The sequence below is a fragment of the Schistocerca americana genome, chromosome 1 (genome assembly GCF_021461395.2).
Source record: "Schistocerca americana isolate TAMUIC-IGC-003095 chromosome 1, iqSchAmer2.1, whole genome shotgun sequence".
Lineage (NCBI taxonomy): Eukaryota > Metazoa > Arthropoda > Insecta > Orthoptera > Acrididae > Schistocerca > Schistocerca americana.
This window is the reverse complement of record NC_060119.1, coordinates 545,268,724-545,294,053: the sequence shown is the minus strand read 5'-3', so window position 1 is coordinate 545,294,053 and position 25,330 is coordinate 545,268,724. Positions and strand designations below refer to the sequence as shown.

General features: G+C 41.5%; 1 protein-coding gene across 5 annotated transcripts in view; it reads left to right on the top strand.

Annotated features, from left to right (window-relative positions):
- Nucleotides 1-17,354: 17,354 nt before the first annotated feature.
- Nucleotides 17,355-25,330, top strand: part of LOC124605800 (protein turtle homolog A) — a 113,845-nt gene continuing 105,869 nt past the window's right edge. For all 5 annotated transcript variants that reach the window (XM_047137719.1, XM_047137729.1, XM_047137737.1 and 2 more), the window contains exons 1-2: nt 17,355-17,503; nt 17,648-17,947. In XM_047137719.1, coding sequence (XP_046993675.1) covers nt 17,452-17,503; nt 17,648-17,947 — 352 coding nt within the window. In that variant the 5' untranslated portion in view covers nt 17,355-17,451. The remainder of the gene's footprint in view (nt 17,504-17,647; nt 17,948-25,330) is intronic.

Genomic DNA, 25,330 nt, shown 5'->3' with positions numbered 1-25,330 from the left:
ATTTGGCTATGCCTAAACGAAAGTGTACATTTTCTGATGTCCTCTCCTGAAAATATCCGGCTTTCAAGAAAGGGAGAAATGAATTTGAAGCGGAATGTAAGATATTTGGAGCTGGAACGTACGTCTCAGTGGCCAATAAAGGTGAGAAACAACTCAACAGATTAACTGTCATGGTTTTATTTCATTGTTTCATAGTCATTCCATTTATTTGTATTCAGAAGGTTAAAGTGCAGTTTACATGTCGTCAGCTGCTGCTTGAATGGTAGATGTTGGTAGCGGTGCGTCGAATGAAGGGAGGTGAATGGTCTTACGTTTTTCACTCTGTAAACAATTCCGTGTTGTTGACATATCAAAACAATTGACGCCACACAGTCACCCCAATCAATGTTTTTAATTTTTTTATTGCTCAGTTAACTACCACCGGACCATCAGTAACAATTGACAACTAGTTTTAATACCCGGCGGAGACATGCAATCTTATTGGGTACCTGAACGCTATAAAACGAAATGCATGTTGGTTTGTCACTGAAATGTTAAATTTTTTGCACAGGTGGGCAAGATCTTGAACATCACATTGCCACTCAGAAGCATAAAAAAACCTTCAGGCTTCCAGTTCAATGTCTAGGATAGAGACATTATTTCAGCAACAACAATCTACTTCTGCTATAAGCTACAGAGTTCTTGCTGGAGAAGGAGCATTAGCATTCCATAATGTTAGGCATCATTTTATCTACAGATCAATGGATTGTACGCCAAAGAATGTATGTATGTTATGTCTATAAATAATAAACTCATTTATTAAAATTGAATGTATGTTTGATGGGGAATACTGCAGATGAGGATACCACCCGTCAGCTTTGGACAAGTCACATGAAAATAGCCAACCAGGAGTGGCTTTAGGCAGCCATCTTCGTTAAATCGTGAAACTACGCGTAAATATAAAAACAATTGATGCCACACTGTCACCATAATCAATGTTTTTTAATTTAAAATAAAAAAATATTGTTCTGGTAATCCCTACCTGACTACCACTAACAATTAACTACCAGTTTTACCGGTAGTCACGTGACTTGTCCAAAGCTGACGGGTGGTATCCTCATCTGCAGTTGACCCGTTTGATATGTCCTCTTTTTTCTTCCTTTGTCCTCCTTTTTGAAGCTGTTTGTCCTCCTTTTTAAACAATTGCATCTGGTCACCCTAGTTTAGCGTACTCTCTGGGAAGGCTCCTTCCCCTACCCATAATGGGTGATTACTTCAAGGACTGGTGACAGAAGCCAAATCCATCTAAAACAGAGGTAAATGCATACCGTCTTAATAGCCATGAAGCGAATCGCAAATTAAATGCAGCATTTGAAAATAACTTAACCTAATTCCGCCCGAATAAGCCACGAAGGCCCAAAGGTACCGACCGGCCGCCGTGTCATCCTCAGCCCACAGGCGTCACTGGATGCTGATATGGAGGGACATCTACATCTACATTTATACTCCGCAAGCCACCCAACGGTGTGTAGCGGAGGGCACTTTAGGTGCCACTGTCATTACCCCCCTTTTCTGTTCCAGTCGCGTATGGTTCGCGGGAAGAATGACTGTCTGAAAGCCTCCGTGTGCGCTCGAATCTCTCTAATTTTACATTCGTGATCTCCTCCGGAGGTATAAGTAGGGGGAAGCAATATATTCGATACCTCATCCAGAAAGGCACCCTCTCGAAACCTGGCGAGCAAGCTACACCGCGATGCAGAGCGCCTCCCTTGCAGAGTCTGCCACTTGAGTTTGCTAAACATCTCCGTAACGCTATCACGGTTACCAAATAACCCTGTGACGAAACGCGCTGCTCTTCTTTGGATCTTCTCTATCTCCTCCGTCAACCCGATCTGGTACGGATCCCACACTGATGAACAATACTCAAGTATAGGTCGAACGAGTGTTTTGTAAGCCACCTCCTTTGTTGATGGACTACATTTTCTAAGGACTCTCCCAATGAATCTCAACCTGGTACCCGCCTTACCAACAATTAATTTTTTATGATCATTCCACTTCAAATCGTTCCGCACGCATACTCCCAGATATTTTACAGAAGTATCTGCTACCAGTGTTTGTTCCGCTATCATATAATCATACAATAAAGGATCCTACTTTCTATGTACTTGCAATACATTACATTTGTCTATGTTAAGGGTCAGTTGCCACTCCCTGCACCAAGTGCCTATCCGCTGCAGATCTTCCTGCATTTCGCTACAATTTTCTAATGCTGCAAACTTCTCTGTATACTACAGCATCATCCGCGAAAAGCCGCATAGAACTTCCGACACTATCTACTAAGTCATTTATATATATTGTGAAAAGCAATGGTCCCATAACACTCCCCTATGGCACGCCAGAGGTTACTTTAACGTCTGTAGACGTCTCTCCATTGATAACAACATGCTGTGTTCTGTTTGCTAAAAACTCTTCAATCCAGCCACACTGCTGGTCTGATATTCCGTAGGCTCTTACTTTGTTTATCAGGCGACAGTGCGGAACTGTATCGAACGCCTTCCGGAAGTCAAGGAAAATAGCATCTACTTGGGAGCCTGTATCTAATATTTTCTGGGTCTCGTGAACAAATAAAGCGAGTTGGGTCTCACACGATCGCTGTTTCCGGAATCCATGTTGATTCCTACAGAGTAGATTCTGGGTTTCCAAAAACGACATGATACTCGAGCAAAAAACATGTTCTAAAATTCTACAACAGATCGACGTCAGCGATATAGGTTTATAGTTTTGCGCATCTGCTCGACGACCCTTCTTGAAGACTGGGACTACCTGTGCTCTTTTCCAATCATTTGGAACCTTCCGTTCCTCTAGAGACTTGCGGTACACGGCTGTTAGAAGGGGGGCAAGTTCTTTCGCTGAAATGTGGTCAGCACACCGCTCTCCCGGCCGTATGTCAGTTTCCGAGACCGGAGCCGCTACTTCTCAATCTTACTTAGTTCCTCAGTTTGCCTCACAAGGGCTGAGTGCACCCCGCTTGCCAACAGCGCTCGGCAGACCGGATGGTGCCTAACTTCGGTGATCTGACGGGAACCGGTGTTACCACTGCGGCGGCATTTGAGAATGCTCCTATGGAACATAACGTGTATCCAAAATACTGGGAGTCATTTTGGACTGGGCCCTTACTTTCAAGAACTACTTGGAAAGTACAGCAGAAAAAGTGAACACCACTACTGATATCAACAGAAAATAGGTGAGTCAGGATGGGTTGCAAATTCACATACTACCTGTGCTGCTACGTTGCCATTAGTTTACTCTATGGTAGAGTACTGTGCTCCAGTGTGCAAATACAGTGCACATGCATGCAAAGTTTTGTTAAGCTAAATCAAGCAATGAGAATAATTAGTGGCACTACTAAATCAACACAATTTCCTAGATTTCCTGCATTACGTTATATTGCACCACCACGAATTAGACGAGATGCAGCAGCTGTAAGAGACTTCCAGATGTGTGCTACTCATCAAAACTCACTTGTGTATATCCAGTTACTGAATATGCCGGACAGCAGATTTAAACCCAGAAAATCATCTCAGGCCAACGCGAGATGCGCCTCTTGGATATGGTGTGTTTTGCAGAAGTTTCCTCCAGCAAATTCTCGACTACAAAGAGTGTAAATGGGTTTGGTCTTCCCAGGAAATTACGGGCAGCTCTCAACCGATTTTGTACAGGGTGTGGAAGGTGTGGTGCCTGTTTGTATGACTGGGGGTTCTAGGATGCCCCGACGTGCGACTGTGCTGTCACTGTGAAGCTACACAGCACCTGGCTCAAAAATGTTAATGACGAAAATTTCCCGGTGGGCACATTTAACTGCATTTGTTGACACCAAGGTCTGTGGACTGGTTAAGTTTTCGAATGTTTTTTATTATCTTTGCTTAATGTATTTTAATGCTTATTGAACCATTTTTATAAGAATGCAAAATGACCATGTACACCACGAATTAGAGATAAAAATTAAAAGTCTCTAAGACGGTAGAGTATCCTGCGAAATAACAAGCTATGTCCAACCTTCTCACTTGATTGCCTGATGGTTTACCCACATGGCTAGGTTTCCGGCCCGGCCGGTTGCAGGTAACGTTCCAACCAGGCATAGGAGAAAACAGACTGGCTCACCTTACCTTCTGCCATCGGCAAGTCAGAAAAGATTCGTGAATCCACGGGTGTAAACGGCAAACTACAGGGAGGCGAGGTTGACAGGCCAGGACGATCGTATAAACATACCGTCGTTTGACTGTTGCATAGACTATCGTATGGAGCACGTAGTAACCACTGGCTTAGGGATCCGATGGAAAGGCCTGAAAACAAATAAGTCTCCAGGTCCGGATGGAATTCTAATTAAGTTTACCAGAGAATACTTTTCAGCATTTGCCCCTTACTTAGCTTGCATCTATCGCGAATCTCTCTCTCAGTGCAAGATCCCACGTGACTGGAAAAAACAAACAGGAGACTCCTGTGTACTAGAAGGATAAAATACGGACCCGCAAAATTACATCGGTTTGCTGCAGATTTCTTGAAGACAGTCTGAGTTCGAATACAATAATTTTCCTTCGGATGTCACCCGTGCGAAACTTAGCTTTTCCCTTTTCTTATTTGATATCCTGTGAACAGTGGCTGAAGAGCACCAGGCAGATTCGATACTCTTAGATTTCCATACAGGTTCTGACTTGTGCTCCATGCAGACTGTCAACGAAGATGCGAGCTTACGGATTAGCTTCCCAAAAATGGGAGTGGCTCGGAGACTTCTTATATAATAGAATCCAGGGCGTTGTCCTCGACTGCGAGTGTTGATCACAGACAAGGGTATCATTAGGAATGCACCAGTGAAGTGTGATAGCACCACTGTCATTCTCTTCACAGACAAATAATCTGATGGACAGGATGAGCAGCAATCTGCGGCTTTTTGCCGTAGTCTACGAGAAGGCATCGTCGTTGAGTGACGGTAGGAGGATACAAGACGATTTTCGTATTTGTGGTCATTTTTTCCCTTTTGTCATTTCCATGAATTATGCCTAAACACACTTATACTCTCACTATTAAATCTATCGCAAAAGATATAATACTGTATTCCACCTCAGAAAAAAACAAAAATCTAACGACGACTCGACATGATGCTTTCGGCTTAACACAACTCTGCCATCTTGTGGCGCGTAACACTAAATGACAGGTCCTGGTGATTAAAATTTCACACTCTTTTTTAGAAATCACGAGAAAAAAGAAAAGGCCACTTTCATCTACTTTTCACTCCTTAATTTCAGAGCACAAGGATTTTTGTCTTGGACTGCGGCTTCCTTATCTGAAGCATTGCGATCGACAATCGCACGTTATTTTCCTGATGCTTTGCCATTTGTTACTTTCCTTCCCTTCGTTTTATTATTTTTTTGTCGTTGCTGTGATTTGTCTCATTCATTGGTGATGCACGAAAAACAAGGCACACAACGAAATAATAATGGAGCATTCAGTTTTACAATCTGTACACAATATAATTATATTTTCATAAAAATCTTATCCTTTACTGATAATCCTCATCTGAAGTCGCCAATTATAACATTACCGCATGTACTTACTCGAAACTTGCCTTATATTCTGAATCTGATAATCAAGAGCATAAATTTTTTGAGACATTATTTATCGGAATTCTATCTTTGGCGGTGATATAGAAAAACTGGGGCCTATTTTTATGTTTAGTTTACTGTCACCTATTTCGTGAAAATCAAGAGTGATAATAATACTGTCGATTTTCATTTAGTTTAAAACTGCAAAATAGCTACGGCCCAAAGTTACCTTGGAAATAATTCGTTTGGTATTTTACCGACTATAGAAAGAAATGAACTTTACCTTCGTAATAAATGCACTCAGAAAAATTATCGGACTTCGGGAAAAATAAATGACTGCAGGTTCTAATGAATGTAATATGCAAGTAGTAATAACACATAAAATGAATTTTGAAATAATCGTGAACCAAATGAAAAGTTATGTATTTAATTTCCTCTGGCTCACCGTAATAATAGTTTTCAGGCTTCTGTAAACGGTGAAGGTAGTTGGGAAGCCCGCACAGACAATTTAAGAGTGTTTTTCACAAAGACATAACAAAAGTAATGACCTTACTGATTATTTACCCGCCGCCCCACACTCGCACCGTCCAACACTGGTTTTGAAAGCACGGTCGCCAGATTCCAATATTATTAAACCTTTGTGGTCCGCTTTGGAGAGAAGGGGGCGCGATCGCTGTCCGTCTGCATCATTTTTATCTGAATTGGCCAATGTTTAGCAGGAGGAATGGTATGAGATTCCATTGAAAACCATACGGGTCCTATATCCATTCCAAGACGACTGCAAGCTGTTTTGAATAGCAACGGATCTCCTAGACCCTATCAGATATGGTAATGTGTTTTTGGTGTTTCCAAATTTCTGTCTGCCCCCTCCCCAGTTCATCTCTTATTTCCTCGACGGCTATCTACATGTGTTGGTGACTTAAACAGGGTGTTGTAACGCCGCTTCCTTTGGACGAAAAATGAAGAATATAAAAAATAGTACCCCAAAGGCCAAAAGTCCCAAAAATCAAGTTCCAAATTTCATAAAAGAAAAGAAAAAAAACAAAGACCCTTTTGGAATAATGTTGCTTGAATAGTAGCGCGTAGATAGAAAAGAAATTCAGTAGGAAGTAGCTTAGTGTTTTGAAAAAGAAAGAAATAAAAAAGATGGAATCCCATTAGTTTCATAATAAAATCATAGTAGATCGCAAAGTACTAATTAGAAATGACGGAGTAGGACGAACGATCTCAAAGAATACTCCTTATGAGTACTCTTTGAGAATCGTGTGTAATACCTAAGAAAGAGCCATGCATTGTTACTATGTTACGAGAGTTCGAGAGTTTGCAGGAGCAAGTCGTACCTCAGCGTGTGCTCGTATACATGGGCTCGACGAGATCGTTTTTTGAAAGCTAAAGATTTGCGATCTACTACGGCTCACTGAACTTGTAAGAAGTAAATCAGTAACTTCAAATAGGATATCACGTAGAATCCAGATAGTGAAAGATTCGAAATTGTCTTAAATTGAATATTTTCAGTAAAAGACTGGACATTAGCCAAAGTTAGAAACTATTAATGATGGACCGATATAGAGACTAAACTTTGAAACCGAATTGTGAGAAAAGAATTAACTTTCGTAAAATCAGTTAATGGACTCTGAAACTTGTATAATATCTTGGACTGAAGTGTACGTCATTAATTCCACCCAGATAGGAAAAGCTACTACCTTACGGCAATGTTAGGATGTGAAAATAGTGCAATAAACCAGCATTCAGTGTTATTACTGCGTTAATAACTTCTTTCAATCCATTCAGTATTGTGTACTCAGTGTTATTATCTGTGCAACGACATTGGCTGTCCAAGGAACGCGGCGTGCATAAGTATTCTTTGCCGCATTAACAAATTATCGCCCTGTTACGAGCTATTAGGCTCTAGTAAACTGAAAAACTGTAGTGGAGATGTTGGTGTTGTGTATGTACTGAAGCTATGATTAATACCGGAATAGGAACTGATATATCCCTACGTGTAGCTGTGATTAAATACGCCGGGAAACACGTAATTGCTTAACCTGATCGAAACAAATAATACGCACTCGGTGGGATTTCAGCGCAGCCCAAATAGATTTTTTTATATAACGTCAATATATACAGCTCTATCGAGAGTTAGCCAGACTGCGACGTTATAGAGTCTTTTCTAACAGTCATTAGGCGCATTTTTTTCTGGTATTTCGGCAGATATTTGCAATTCAGTTTTTCCGACGTGTAGGTGGAATCAGCCCAAACAATGCTGCTCTTCACGTCTTTTCATGCAACTTCCAGTGTCAAAGGATATCACCGGTTTGTTTCCCGTTACAAACGACATGACTTTTAATGCGCAATTGCGTGCACATTCGCTAGAGGGGTTCAGTATTAGCTTAGTGCGATTTTTGTTTTATCGATATATGTTAACAGGGACAGTAAAACACGAAGAATAACCAGTACGCCAGCAGCGACTGAGCAGTGCTGCAGCATGGCGATGACAATGCAGGCCATAGTAGTGCTGCCACTACTGGGCTGACTCCAGCTAAACACTGCAAAAACGAAATTGTGGATCTCTGCCGAAACACTAGAGGGAATGCGCCTGACGACTCTGTGTAGCGCAGCACAGTTTTCAGAACCTCCTCATAACAGAAAGAATATAGTTTTTCCTTAATACCGATTAATGGGGAATCTGTTGCCCACAGTACTTCAGGCACCTGAAGGTTGTACCACGGAATGCTCGCAGCTACCACAGGGGAGTAAATATCACAGGACAATTCATTTGTGGGGTTTGGAGTCACTTGCATTTGTATCAATAACATTTGCTTCTCAGACGATTGAGCTCACGATCTACTTAGTGTATCTTCGACATAGAACAATCCTTCCATCAGTTGTGAAAATGTCGTTCATCGTAAACCAAAATCTTAATTTAGATGATCCTGAACACAAACAATCATGAATTCTTAAGAAATACTATTAGCCAAACTTTTACTGCGCACTCACACCAAAGTTCCGACTCGGTCTCTTTGACTGTTCAGAGATGTCACTAAACCCTCCCAAAGATGTAAATAACCATGCATGAGCAGCGCCTATTAGACGGAGGGGTCCGACAGCCGATCAGTTCCAGTCATTTCACCAGGAATGAGGTACACGGCTTGTGTTGTCTGTAGTTCAACCATGCCTAGACAGTCAATATCGCGGTTCGATGAAGTCCGCATTGTTACTTAGTGCCAGTAAGGGCTCTCAACAAGGGAAGTGTTCAGGCGCCTCGGAGTGAACCAAAGCGATGTTGTTCGGACATGGAGGAGATACAGAGAGACAGGAACTGTCGATGACATGCCTCGCTCAGGCCGCCCAAGGTCTACTACTGCAGTGAATGGCCGCTATCAACGGATTATGGCTCGGAGGAGCCCTGACAGCAATGCCACCATGTTGAATAATGCTTTCCGTGCAGCCACATGGCATCGCGTCACGACTAAAAAAACTGTGCACAATCGGCGGCATGATGCGCAACTTCACTCCCGATGTCCAAGGCGAGGTCCATCTCTGCAACCACGACACCATGCAGCGCGGTAGAGATGGGCCCAACAACATGCCGAATAGACCGCTCGGGATTGGCATCACGTTCTGTACACCGATAAGTGTAGCATATGTCTTCAACCAGACAGTCGTCGGAGACGTGCTTGGATGCAACCCGGTCAGGCTGAACGCCTTAGACACAGTGTCCAGCGAGTACAGCAAGGTGGAGGTTCCCTGCTGTTTTGGATTGGCATTATGTGGGGCCGACGTACGCATCTGGTGGTTATGGAAGGCGCCGTAACGGCTGTATGATACGTGAATGCCATCCTCCGACCGATAGTGCAATCATATCGACAGCATATTACCGAGGCATTCGTCTTCATGGACGACAATTCGCGCCCCCGCCGTGCACATATTGTGAGTGATTTCCTTCAGGATAGCGACATCGCTCGACTAGAGTGGCCAGCATGTTCTCCTGACATGAACCCTATCGAACATGCCTGGGATAGATTGAAAAGAGCTGTTTATGGACGACGTGACCTACTAACCACTCTGAGGGATCTACGCCGAATCGCCGTTGAGGAATGGGACAATCTGGGCCAACAGTGCCTTGATTAACTTGAGGATAGTATGCCACGACGAATACAGGCATGCATCAACGGAAGAGGACATGCTACTGAGTATTAGAGGTACCGGTGTATACAGCAATCTGGACCACCACCTCCAGAGGTCTCGCTGTATGGTGGTACAACATGCAATGTGTGGGTTTCATGAGCAATGGAAAGGGCGGAAATGATGCTTATGTGATCTCTATTCCAATTTTCTGTACAGGTTCTGGAACTCTCGGAACCGTGGCGATGCACTACTTTTTTTGATGTGTATAGTTTTTCCTTAATACCGATTAGTGGTGAATCTGTTGCCACAGTACTTCAGGCACCTGAAGTTTGTACCACGGATTACTCGCAGCTACCATAGTGGAGTACATGTCACAGGAATATTCATTTGTGGGGTTTGGAGTCATTTGCATTTGTAGCAATAACATTTGCTTCTTAGACGATTGAGCTCACGATCTACTTAGTGCATCCTCGACATAGAATAATCCTTCCATCAGCCGTGAAAATGTCGTTCATCGTAAGCCAAAAACGTTAATTCAGATGATTCTGAACACAAACAAACGTGAATTCTTAAGAAATACTATTTGCCAAACTTTTATTGCGTACGCACACCCAAGTTCCGACTCGGTAGAAGTTGTTATGTAGTATTAGGCGGGCAGTATAACGTGGCAGCCCTCCGCGACCGTAAGCAAACGAGAACCACGATTGGTCGTGGGGAGAGGACGGTCCGGGGTAGTAAGCCCCGCCTCCCCCTCGAAGGGCTGCCATCGTACGTCCGCGTCCTGTGTTTCCACGAAAGCAGAACTGACATAAAAGTCATAGGGATCGCTGATCTTTTTGTTGTGGCGAGAGTCGCATTCAGATCGCTTTATGCACGAGGACTAGTCTCTTCGCTCATTTCAAAATAAGAATAAAAGCAAGCAATGCGCAACACAAAGCGAACTGAAGTACACAAACCATTTGGCAGTGGCTACAGCGCAATTGTTTGCTGCGGTTGGCAGTGGTAGTTCAGGCCCGACCTCTACCGGTATCTTACGCAGCCACAGGTCAAAACACTCCCCACCTAAAACTGCCACGATATAGTGTCCGTATAATAGTTGGAAAATTTGGGGCCGATAGTCTTTTGTTTGCCACGCTGCCAATGTCGACAGCGCGACTACACAGAATAACATCTGCAGCAACGCAACCTTGCTGCAGCAATAGACACGCAATATTATTGTGTCTGCTTTGCTTATGAAAACTGCAATTCCTAATCTTAGAAAATTAAGTAGAGGAAGGTCCACCATAATTCAACTCAAAGTGCAATTAACAATGGTTGCCACACCAAGTATCTTGATTCATCTCCCATTCTATCAAGAAATTAATCATATGAGAAAGATTGGTACTGCATTTATTCGACATCATAAGGATAACTAAGGAGGAAAATGAAGGACACATGGTATTTACAATTTCGAGATTTCGAAAGCTGATATTAAGCAGTGATGCCTACGTTGTCAGGTCTATAGCTCATTGGATTGTCTGATTACCAAAACGGCATCGGGGAAAACCATAATATTAGTAACTCAAAATACCCAAAATATTAGCAACTCAAGTTGCCAAAATATTAGCAGCTCAAATTCCAACGACCTCTGCAGATTCGGTAACAGTAAGACAAGAATTTGGGCGCTCTGCGCTGGGACTGAAGATACGAGCTGCACTGGTACAATGGCGATAAAACTGATCTGTCTTATTTAATTATATCCCAGTAGAAACAATAATTTCAGATTGTATTGCATTGCGTCCACAGGTTTTAAGACTCCTCTGGTTTGAACAGCAAATTAGTTTTCTAACGCAAAAGAAACAGCTTAGTATATATGAAATCCGTCTAAAATGTGTTACAAATCTTATAAAAAATGTATCGTTTATTAGGTGTATGTATAGAAAACTTATGCTTGAAAACGCGATGCTGATACACTCAACTTGCTAAACATGGTTTGTATGAACGAATGTAAAAGTGCCCTTTGCACAGGAACTGCTTAGGAGAATGTGGAATTTGTAGTATTCCCTGTAATTACCAGATTTATAACAGTCTACCTTCTCCAACAAAAACTGCTTCAGGTAGTCTGCATGGCTAGTTTGCAAATTCAGATTACTCTGAATATAACTTCTGTATTCATTGCAGTTGTATGGCACTGAGAATTTATGTTGTGCATCTGCAGAAACTTGAAATCGATTTGACGCCTTGACGATTTGCCACGGTCCGTACTCCTACTGCATTATAGTTTTCCTCAGATTTTGCTAATTGGGAACAGACACATTCATGTTGCTCGTCAAGCGTCTCGTCTCAAATTGCTAAGAAAAGTTATGGCCTAACGCAGGGACCCATTTATTGTTGAGAACTGCGTCGCGTCACGATTCCTTGTTTACTTACGGAAAATAATAATCGCATTCTAAGGTAGCTATCCAGCGACAATAGCAGGGTGTAACTAGTCTGGGACATCTCGGGCAAAGCCCCGAGATCCCCAAGGACAAAGAGAAGGAAGGAAGGAAAATAAAAATTAAAATGGAAGGGAAAAGTGAAAAACAGCAAAATTGATCAATCAAATGACCTCTTTCGCCAAGTTCAAGTAGTAACAGATGGTTCTGAAAATTCCTTAGAGACACGGATACACGAATCATTTACTTTCTTCACTCAGGTCAAAGGTCAGTCTACAAGACCGTAGGACCAGAATGTCAGTTAACTGAATCAGAGAATGAAAGGGCCTAGACGTAAGGAAATACTGCGCCCAAGGGTAGGGGAGACGCCCGCCGCGAATGGAGTATACGACTGTGTGCAAAAAAGAATTTAGTTTGAAACATAAAATGTAATGTGATAGAAAATCAAACTTAATTCAAACAGTAACTTGATTCTTTTTTGCACACAGTTCTATACTCCACTAGCGACGGACGCGTCGCCTATCTTTGGCCGCGATATTTCTTTGCATCTAGGCGCTTTTGTTTGCTATATTCAGTTAACTGATGTTTGAGTCCTACAGTACTGTAGCCTCATCTTTGACCTGCGTGAAGAAAGTAAGTGATTCGCGAATCTGTGAATCTAAATATTCAGAACCATTTGTTACTATTTGAACATAGCGAAAGAGCTCGCTTGATTGATCACGCGCAGGCAGAGGGCCCCACAGTACTTGCCCAGGGACCACCATGATTATAGGGGAGACCGGGGACAAAAGTAACAGGGTATGAAAGTAACATCCCTCCCCTAACTTCGCATGTAGCGCCGAAAATCACGTGATTCAAACAATGTATTCCCTTCATGTTTCCCAAGTGCCAATACTTGGCCAGTATTGGAGAGTCTCTGTTGGGTGTGGTGCAGTAAAACGGTTTTTCAGTGTCTCACATTACGTTTTCTCAATTTTCTTAGTTTTGTGATAACGGTGGCATTACGCTGTAAACGTAAGTCTACTGTAATAATTTAACTATGTGAAACTTTCAGTTTTATGCCACCATTGTCAACTTTTTCATTACTTGTATAGATTGTGTCTAAAATATCAATTAAGAGATTGCTGTATGGTGTGGCAGGTGGCAGTTGACGCTTAATAACGAAGAGTGTGAGGTGATCCACATGAATTCCAAATGAAATCCGTTGGAATTCGATTACTCGATAAATAGTACAACTCTCAAGACTGTCAGTTCAACTAAGTACCTGGGTGTTAAAATTACGAACTACTTCAGTTGGAAAGACCACATAGATAATGTTGTGGGGAAGGCGAGCCAAAGGTTGCGTTTCATTGGCAGGACACTTAGAAGATGCAACAAGTCCACTAAAGAGACAGCTTACACTACACTCGTTCGTCCTCTGTTAGAATATTGCTGCGCGGTGTGGGATCCTTACCAGGTGGGATTGACGGAGGACATCGAAAGGGTGCAAAAAAGGGCAGCTCGTTTTGTATTATCACGTAATAGGGGAGAGAGTGTGGCAGATATGATACGCGAGTTGGGATGGAAGTCATTAAAGCAAAGACGTTTTTCGTCGCGGCGAGATCTATTTACGAAATTTCAGTCACCAACTTTCTCTTCCGAATGCGAAAATATTTTGTTGAGCCCAACCTACATAGGTAGGAATGATCATCAAAATTAAATAAGAGAAATCAGAGCTCGAACAGAAAGGTTTAGGTGTTCGTTTTTCCCGCGCGCTGTTCGGGAGTGGAATGGTAGAGAGATAGTATGATTGTGGTTCGATGAACCCTCTGCCAAGCACTTAAATGTGAATTGCAGAGTAATCATGTAGATGTAAACAGAAAAGCGTAGTCGGGGACAAAAGAAACATTACTGCTGGGGACGAAAGTAAAAGTGTTTCTTTCGTCCCGTAACTGAAAAAGTATTATTAGCTGCAGGTTCCCTTTTTTTCCCGTTAGCGAACAGTAAATTAGGAATGATACTATTAGGAGTAGCAGTGTCTTGCTGAAAAAACTTGTTGTTACTGAACAGACTCGTTATTTACATAGTTATTTCGTTACAGGGAATTATGCCACGAACACGGGTTAGGACGACTACAAGAGGACTAACTCCTTCTGCTGTATATCAAACTGCAGCAGAAAATGTTGCAAATTATAGTATAAATATTTGAGCAGCAGCAAAGAAACACAATGTACGCCATGTGACTTTGCATCGGTACATTAAAAAGAAAGAGAAACGTATGAGTGATAGCAGCACACCAATGCCTCGTGTTGGATATAGAAGTGTAAAACGAGTGTTCTCTGATGAACAAGAAAAAATTATAACTGAATATGTGATTAAAGCGTCGGATATATTTTACGGACTTTGTCCTAAGGATGTCCGTAAATTAGCTCACGAACTGGCAACGACAACCAGTATATCAATTCCATCAACTTGGGTGTACAATCAAACTGCTGGTCCAGACTAGTTTTCAGCATTCATGAAGAGGAATCCCCAGTTATCTATTCGGTCGCCTCAACCCATAAGTCTTGCTCGAGCAACGAGCTTTAATCCAACAAATGTGAATGCCTTTTTCAACAACCTAGCTAGCGTTATGGAGAGATACAAGTTAGAGCCCATGGATTCTGGAATATGGACGAGACGGGTGTCACTAATGTTCAGAAACCAAACAGAATTGTTGATAATCGGAGAATAAAGCAGGTAGGAGTTATTACGTCGGCTGAAAGAGGCAAAATGGTTAGAATGGCTATGAGCACTTAACACCTGAGGTCATCAGTCCCCTAGAACTTAGAACTACTTAAATCTAACTAACCTAAGGACATCACACACATCCATGCCCGAGGCACGATTCGAGCCTGCGACCGTAGCAGTCCCGCGGTTCCGGACTGAAGCGCCTAGAACCGCTCGGTCACAGCAGCCGGCTGAAAGAGGTGCTCTTGTTGCTATTGCCATCAATATCACCTGTCTTTGTATTCCCTCGCTTGAGGTATCATGACCATTTTATTCGAGACGGTCCTATTGGTTCCACTGGAGCAGGAAATGCGAGTGGCTGGATGCCAGAGGAAGAATTTTTGTTATTCTTGCACCATTTCGTAATTGCTAAACCAATTTCTGAGCACAAATGTTTACTGCTTCTCGACAATCACGAATCTCATATATCCATCAGGAGCCTGAATTTTTGCAAAAGCAAGGGGATTGTTACGCTGTCATTCCCTCCGCACTGTACACACAGGATGCAGCCTCTAGATCGTTCAGTTTACGGTCCATTTAAAAAGATGGTGAATGCTTTTGCTGACAACTAGATCAAGAATCATCTGGGAAAGACCATGTCAATTTATGACTTCCCTTCAATTGTAAGGGAAGCACTTTCACTTGCTGCAACTGCCAAAAAAGGCATAGTACACCATTTAATAGGAATGTGGTCAGTGAAATCGATTTTGCACTATCTTGTGTCACTGATCGTCCAGCACGAGCTTCCAATTATGGAAAGCAAACTATGTCCTTAGTAGAATCATTAGCGATTTCTAGTGACCCATCTGAAGCTGGGAGGACATCTAATCCTGATCCAGTAGCAACATGCGAGAAAACACTTTCAAAGGTCACAGCCTGTGATGCAGGACCTAGTGGTTTACAATCATCTTTAGTTCGCGCATCCTTTTCACTCGATGGTGTTCATCCGTTACCAAAAGCAGGTCCAAGGCAAGAAACAAGAAAAGGAAGAAAATGGAGGAAGTCTGCAATTTTGACCGACACTCCAGAGAAACTGGTTATGGAAGAAGAGCTAAATGTCCATCCCCAGGCGAAAAAAAGCGGAAAAGAAGCTAAATTTAAAAAGCAGCTGGCCAAGAGTGCGAAAGCAGAAAAAACCTCAAGAATCGTCATCGGAAGACAATGATAGCTACTGCCTTGTATGTGTCGAGCCTTTCCGCCACAGTCGTCCCAAAGAGAAATGGATTCACTGTTGGGAATGTCAGGGTTGGTCTCATGTTGCTGGTACCAAAGGGGGGGGGGGGGGGGGTAGGGTATATTTACTTGTGCCACAATTGTGAATCTGAATAGGATTAAGATATGCATTACTTTTCTCTTTTATTGACTCACTGAACATTTACTCATAAAGCCTGAATTCGTTCAGTGGCTCAATGGCTCTGAGCACTATGGGACTCAACTGCTGTGGTCATCAGTCCCCTAGAACTTAGATTAAACATAACTAACCTAAGGACATCACACACACCCATGCCCGAGGCAGGATTCGAACCTGCGACCGTAGCAGCAGCGCGGCTCCGGACTGGAACGCCTAGAACCGCTCGGCCACCGAGGCCGGCAATTCGTTCAGTGCTATTAATTGCTATTTCAATTAATATAAGAATTGTAAAAGAATGAGAACTGAAGTGTATTGATGTTTAATTAATGTTTTGTAATGGTAATGTACTTTAAGTTACTGTATGAGTCCTTTAGGTAATAAAATGTGGCTTAACTTATTATGTTACTTTCGTAACCTACTTGTGTTACTATCGTTCCCGGTAACGGGGACAAAAGTAACAGGCACACTGATGCCTTAAAACTAGTTTTACAAATACCAAATATATGTAATTTTGTGGAAACTAAATTCATTTGTGTTAGGAAACCTTCAGAGAACACACACATTAGTTCCTTTTGTTTCAAAATTGTATAGGGAGGATTTAAAAAAAATGCAATATGCAAAATGTTACTTTTGTCCCCGGTCTCCCCTTCACATGGTCCTGCTAGAAAGAGCACTATAATTTAATGGAATGTATCAACGATGTAATCTCATATTTCTATTTTCTTTAAACATCAAAATTGTACCCAAAAAAGCTTTTGAGCCGATTTTCGTTACCAAACAAGATGCACACATTTTTATTTTTTATTACGTGAGCTGCAATAAACAGAGCCTGATCGCCAAATATTGGCGATAATGTAACAACAATGTATTTCAAACATACCACATTAAGGTTCTCGTTACAGTTTTTATTATTACGTAGATGACCTTTCAAGTTTCCACATTCCTTGTAATTATTTGTTTACAGATAAATCTAATAACATTTTGAAGACGTAATCTGAAGAAAAATCCATAAAATACACTACATTTCGCTACCGGTATGATTTTGACAGGTAACAGATTACGCAATCTGTATCGTAATAATACGCCGCAAATGTTGGGAGCCGGTGTTGTAATATCTTTGGTGGGTGGATGTCAGTGACGAGAAATATGGAAGGTTGTGAAGAATGACAGGATCTAAGTAAACATGTTGTTTTCTGTTATTTTCGAAATATTTCTGTCGTAGAATGGGAGGATGGTTATACGTAGGATAATTGATATATTTCTTTTAACAGTTTTCGCTGAAGGTACGTACTGGAAAGAATACAAACGAAGTTTCGCTTAGCTTAAATATATAATTACACGCTGAATGTGACATCTACTTGTTTATGGTATGTAAATGTTTGAAAAGTAAAGTACTCATTTTCATGTATTGTTGATACTGTGTTTAGGATTTTGCTATGCCTCAGACATTCCGGAATTACAAGAACGTGCTGTAGATCTTGGTGGGAACATCACTCTTCCTTGTACAAAGTCTGATGAATCTTCGGCAGTGAATGACAGCATTGTTTCTTGGGTGAGAGAAGGAAGAGAAGAAATTCGACGGAGAAGAATTCAACCAGATGGAGCTCTTGTTCTTACAGATCTGGAAAGAGAAGATGCTGGAATTTATTTATGCATTGTTGACAGTAGGCCTGGTTTTTGGATAGAAAACGGAGATGTCAGGGCTAGAATCAGAGTGGAAGTTAGAAGTAAGTTAAATACCTTGCACGTTTACTGCATGGTGATATATACCCCATGAAATGCCACAAAACCCTCTCATGCTAGTCTGTATCCCTCTGTAAGGCAGATAAAGAGTTGTGTATATTTACAGTCTAATGATTTTACTTTTTTGTAAAAGTTGTAGAATTATCGCCTATTGTCAGTTAAATTATTCCTGTCCGTAAATTGATCTTTTTTTTTGTTTCTAAAGGTGAATTAACTAGGTTCATGGCATCCATCAAAACTGTCATGTCTGTATTACAGTTTGAGACTTGTGGTCTCTGATATTAATTTTGTGTGTGTACATATTGTCCGTTGTTCTGTGCATCTACAGTTAAATCTGAACATTATTCTCTCTAATGCAGGAGCTACCATCCAGTGACAAATGACATGCGTAGGGTATGTATCTGTTTCTTTGTTAACGGTATTCTTGGGCTTTTCAACATTTAGATGCTTCATTAGTGGAAAAGCATTATCTTGGAATACACACACCCTTTTTTCCATAAATTTAAAATTTTGGAATTTAATTAGCATTGTTACCATCTGTACATTCATAACTGAAAAGGCAGTTGATGCAACATCATTTTACAGCAGTTTCTTCTTTAGAATGCTTTTGTCTACTGTTGATTTAGTGCAAAGTCAAAAACACATTTTCAATTGACAGCGATATTCCACTGTAAGGAGACATAAATTACATAATAATATGAGTTATTTATTTATTTATTTATTGCCTCAGTCCTCTGACTGGTTTGATGCTACCCTCTACAAATTCCTCCTTTGTGCCAGCTTCATCTCAGAGTAGCTTTTTCACCTCATGCCCCCATTATTTGTTGGCTGTTTTCCAGTGTCTGTCATTCCCTACAGTTTTTACCATCTGCAGCTCCCTCTAGCATCATGGAAGTTATTCCCTGATGTCTTAACACATATTCAATCATCCTGTTCATTTTTATTGGCAGTGCTTTCCATATGTTCCTCTTGTTGCTAATTCTGCGGAAAACCTCATTCCTTCTGTTACCTGTCCAGCAAATTTTTAACATTCTTCTATAGCACCACATTTCAGTGGCTTTGATTCTTCGCGTTCGTGGTTTCTCACAATTCTGTGGTTCAAACGTACATACTTAGAAATTTCTTCCTTCCTTTCTTAATCAGATCAATGTTTGATACTAATAGACTTCTCTTGGCAAGGAATGCCCTCTTTGCCTGTACTCAACAGTTTTTTGTGTCCTCCTTGCTTCGTCTGTCACATTGTTTTCTTGCAAGATAGTAAAATTCCCTAACTTCATCTAGTCAGTGGTCACTAATATTGATGTTAAGTTTGTTTGCTAATCTCATTTCTGTTACTTCTCATTACTTTTGCCTTTCATCAGTTTACCCTCAATCCATGTTCTGTACTCATTAGACTGTTCATTCCATTTGATGTGTCCTATAATTCTCCTTCACATTTAGTGTGGATAGCTATGTAATCAGTGAATCTTATCATTGATATTTTTTCACTGTGAATTTTAAACCCACTATTCAACCTGAAGGGCTGCATTCCTGTCTTACACCGTTTGTAATCCAAACACTTCATTCTTGGTCTTCCATTCATATTGTTTCCTCTTGGTTCTTGTACATTTTGCATATGAATTGTCTGTCTTTCCTTTTAGTTAACTCATATGTTTTTCAGAATGTTGAAAATCTTGCACCATTTTATGTTGTCGAACACTTTTTCCAGGTTGACAGATCCTTTGAACCTCTCTTGATTTTTCTTCACTTTTGTTTCCATTATCAACATTATCAATTGCAATGTCAGAACTGCCTCTGTGGTGCCCTCACCATCTTAAGAGCCAAACTGATTTTCATCTAAGAGATTCTCAATTTTCTTCTCTGTTCTTCTGTATAATTTTCTTATAAACAACTTGGATACATGAGCCATTAGGCTGATTGGTTGGTAGTACATTACAGCACTTGATATTTCCCTCAGTAAGGTAAGATAATGGCTTAGGCATTGGGTTCATAATAAAAGTGACAAGGTTATACCTAAATATTCATATTAAATGGCAAGTGGACTTGTTCCTTTAACAAGGTGATGAATGATGCCATCATACATCCTTTCCTTACTTTGCTCAATGATATTTGTTTGATGAATTCGCTGTTTATAGAATGTTAAACTGTAGGTTGATGACACATTTGCTCAGTGGCTGAAATTTCTGCAGTAAGGGGCTGGGTAGTTTTTACTATTCAGCATTACTTCCAATCAAACTTGTGTGCGTGTTGAAATCACTGGATAGCAGACTGCATGGTTAAAATGTAGAGTGCACTACACAAATTAAAATGTTTTGACTATGTGGAGTTTTTGGATATGGCTCCTATGAACATCATCCAACAGCCAACTTGTTGCATTTAACCAGTGGAAAAAGGTGAATGATGACTCATAAGACTTTATCAGACACTATCTTTCGCATGAGGGTTTCCTATTTCCCTGCTACAGTTAGATTTATTTATCCACAAACACACTCTTTAAAAACAACTGAAAAATTAGTTATCAGCTGTTAATCTTTTTTTCAGAAAGGATATTTTTAATGTCGTCTTCATCATCCCCATTACAGTCGGAGGAAGGCAATGGCAAACCACCTCCGCAAGGACCTTGCCTAGTACACTGATGTGGGTCTCCCGTATCGTCCCCTACGCTCCTCGGAATATGGGACCCCATCATCAGCATCATCATTTTTAATTATTTTCACATGACGGATTACCTATAATCTTTGGTTTTCTGGCACATTCTGTAAAAGTTTTGAAGTTGTGTGTGTTTGCAAAGAAATAGTGCAGCTATGTATTGAACATAGTCTGTCAAAGTAAAAGTTCCTTGTTGATTTCTGATTCAGCTGGTAGTGCTAAGCAGCTAGGAAGTTTTAAGGATCAGTACCTGTTGTGCAGATTTAATTTCTGTTTCCAGACATGATCTGTGACTTGGTCTGCCTTCTCTTTCCATCTCACTTATGTTCACTTGATCCATATGTAGGCAATAAACTGATTAGGTATTCTGTAGGATTTTAATCTGATATTTACAATTGCTTAAGCAAATGTTCGGAAGCTTGGAAGTAACCCTTGTTCATTTTTCGTTAAGGTCAATTTTCACTGGGACCTAAGGCATAATTTTCTAGCAGTAATAATGAACACTAGTTTATTATTCATTTCTTTGCACAAAGATTAACCGTAATTATTCAGTTTTTTAAAATACTGTTTCTCTGAAATTGTTTTGCTTACTAACTCAAATGCCTCTTTTTCAGAGTTGTTAGACATTTTTATAAACATAATAAAATCCATTTTCAAATCATTAAATAAATGACTTGGAGGATGTTGAAAGATCAAGGCTTACTCATTTGTCCACCACCCCCTCCCCTTCACATTTGTTCATATCATTGAATATTACGTGGTTCTCGAAGATCACTGCTGCACCCCATTACCAAAACATGAAAGGTTATGCTAGGAATGTTGTGTTTTAGGGTTTTAGGTTTTATAATAATGTTGTTGGAAACTGTGTTAAGTTGCTCTGTACTAACTTGGTCAAAACATGTGCAAACATGAAAAATTTATAAATTAGTTATAACCAAATAAGATAGTGCATATATTGAGACACTAGCCTCAGATTTAGGAGGATGGAGGCTGATTCTCTGTCTGACAATCCTCATTAGGATTTTCATGGTTTTCCTAAGTTGCTTCAGATGCAGGGATGTGTCCGTCAATAAGGTCACGGTTAAACATATACTCTATTATCTCCTTATTAAATAGGTGTGTGAGATCATGCTGTTTTACAAATGAAATGTTTCCTTCTATTACGTTGACAAATTCTGTATCAGTGTAACATGCTTCTTGGACAAATAAATTACTAGTACTAGATGAAATGAACACTTTAATATTTGCTGGTGACTTTGTAATTTAATCAGAAACAGTGACAGACTGAACAGCATTAATAGTCTTGAAAGATGTTCCAAGAGTAACGTTAACAAAAGTACATTGGTGCGCAAAACTTAAGCAGGCATGATGTGTCGCTGCCAAGTAACATAACCTGATGAAACTTGAACCATACTTAGAAAGAATTGCTACTGTACAGTTGAGATGGTAACCGGAAGAAATATGCAATGAGACAAACAGAAATGACACGTTTATACAAAGACAATAATTATACTGAAGTCACTGTGATTTATAATGGTCTCCTGGATATAACAAAAGGTGGCACATGATTCTTAATAGAATTTATGATAGTCACAGATGCCAATGTATGCTCTCCAATGTGCTGTTGTGCTGGCCACAAGGATGGCAAGGAGTTTTTGTGGTAGGGAATTCCATTTCTCCACCATTATGGTTTACAACTACTGGACGGTCGTAGGTCCATGTGGACATGCTGCCATATGTCTCCTCAATAATACCACACCCACTTGATGGGATTTAAGTAGGGGGTTGGGCAGGCCAGTCTGTGTGCCATACACATTGTCATTCCAAGAACTATTGCACCTGTGTGGTTCGATGTGGTCGCACATTGTCGTCCATAAAAATGAAGTCAGGAATGAGTGAACCCCTGAAAAGGTGTGTATGTCACAATAAAATTTACAGTGATTGTACCTTGTTCAGAGATTTGGAGGTCAGTATGCCCATGCACCATAACACCTGGACAACCAAAGCAATCATGTTCGACAATATTCCTGGGTGAATTACAAACCCCCATATGGTGAGAGGGACACACAATGCACTCAGGAATATTGTTGAGTGTGATGCTTGTGGTGGTCCGGCTGTTACAGTGTCGGGAGGCATAATGTTGCATGGGCACACTGAACTCCAAATCTCCGAACATGTCACACTCACTCACTGTTACAACGTTATTGTGACATTGATGTCCTTCCCCATGAGTCTTTTCAGGGTGCATTTGATCCTGACTTCATTATATGGATGGCAAGGCATGACAGCATTGAACTGTGCAGATGGAGGACCTTTTGGAACAAGAGGATATTGAGCGAATGAATTGGCCTGTCCACTCTCGCGACATAAATCCCATCGAGCATATGTGGGATGCATTGGTGAGATGTATTGCAGCACGTTTACATGCATGAACAATAATCCAGCAGTCGTCAACTACACTGGGGAGGGATGGAATGCCTTATCACAAGAAGCACATGGCAGAGAATGCTACGTGTGGTGAACACATGCCCTATTGAGAACCACGTCATGCCTTTTGTAATGTCCAGGGGACCATCGTAAATTGCATTGGTTCCAAGGTAATTGTTGTCTTTGAATAAAAGTATAATTGCTGTTCATCTCATTGTGTATTTATTTCGGTTGCCTTCTGTGCTGTACTGTAGCAGTTCTTTCTGTGTACGTTTTTTTCATCAAGCTATGTTACTTGCCAATGGCACATCATGCAAAAGTTGCTATCATCCTTAAGTTTTGCACACTAGTGTAGAATGAGTGTGATAATGTGTTGCTGAATTTAATGACAGTATTATGGAAAAGGCAGATTTCTACTCATTACCCAGAGTTGATGTTGAGTTGCAGACAGCCACAATCAAAAGACTGCTAAACATTTAAACTTTCTGCCCTAAGCCCTTCTGTGGAAATAGGAAGCACATGCGCATTCACACACACACACACACACACACACACACACACACGGCAACTGTCTCTGGCCGCTGTGACCAGATTGCTGGCTGCAAGTGCATCGGATGAGACCAGCAATCTGAGTAGGATGATGGAGGTAAGGAGGTGGCATGCAATGGGGGGGGGGGGGGGGGGGGGAGGGAGAGAGATCATGCAGGGTTGTGGTGGGAACAGGGTAGGGCTGCTGTTGCAGAGACGGAAGGCTGTGCTCGAGGGGTGGGGCAGAAAAGGGTGAGGAGAGAAATAGTAGAAGGTATGTGTTGTGTAGTGCTGGAATGGGAGCAGGGAAGGGGATAGGCATGTGGATGACTGGGACTAGCAGAAATGGAGGCAGGAGGATTGCTAGATCAAATGATATGTTGTCACGAAAGGACTTGCCTACACAATTGAGTTAGATGGTGGTATTAGGAAGGGCCCTGATGGTGCAGGCTGTGAAGCAGTCATTGAAGTGAGACACAGTGTGTTGGGCAGAATATTTAGCAACTGAGTGGTCCAACTTTCTCTTGGCCACAATTTTGTGATAGCGCAGACAGCTTGGTAGTCGTCAGGTCCATGTAGAAAGCACAGTGGTTGCAGCTTAGTTTGTAGGGTCCATGACAGTTTTTACAGGTTACCCTGCCGTTGATGGGATAAGGGGATGCTTGTGACAGGACGGGAGTATGTGGTAGTGAGACGTTGTATGGCACAGGTCTTACACTTAGGTCTATTGCAGGGATATGAGCCATGAGGCAATGGGTTAGGAGAGGGGTGGAGTAGGGATGTACAAGAATATTGTGCAGATTTGATGGGCAGAAGAACACCACTGTGATAGGGGTGACGAAAATAGTGGGCAACATGGGAGCATGTTACAGAGAATGCATATACACTGAGAGGTAGTTGGAATCTTGGTGGAGAATGTGGTTCAGTTGCTCCAGTCCTTGCTGGTACTGACTCATGGGAGAAGTGCTCCTGTTTTGCCACACATTGGGTATGTAGGAGGTACTAGGCCAATGGAAAGACAAAGCATAAGGTATCTGTTTCTGACCAAGGTTGGGAGGATAATTTTAGTCTATGAAGGCCTCAGTGAGACACTTGGCTTATTTGGAAAGGGACTCCTCATCCCTACAGTTGCTATGACTGTAGGTAGTTAGGCTGTATGGAAGGGACTCCTTGGTATGAAATGGGTGAAAACTGTGGCCAAGAGACAGCTGGGCCACCCATTGCTGAACATGTTGCCCAACATGATGTACTTCACTTCGAGACTGCTTCACAGCCTGCACCATTTGAATCCTTCGAACAACACCAGCTTTTCTGACTTGCATAGGCGAGACCCTTCCTTACAACACAGTCTTCGTTCCTGTGATCTCCCTGACCTCTGTTTTTGCTAGTCTAGTCCATCAATCTGTTCCTTCCCTGCTCCCACTCCAGCACTACACAACACTACCTTCAATTCTGCCGGTTCTTCCTCATCTCTACTTCTCTCCTCAACCCTCCCACCTCCAGCACAGTGTTCCATCTCTGCAACAGCAATCCTATCCTGTTCCCACCACGTCCCTGCATGCTCTCAGAGGCAGCACAGTACCTTCCCCCCACCTGTACCATGCTATCTTTTGCCCTCCTCATCCAATGCCATCTCTTTACCCCCACAATCCACCTCAGATTGCTGGTCACATCAGATGCGTTTATTTTGTCCCAGACTTTCCATTGTTCAATTTAATCTGGTGGTCTGAAGAAATTATAGTACGAAATGACACTAAAAATAG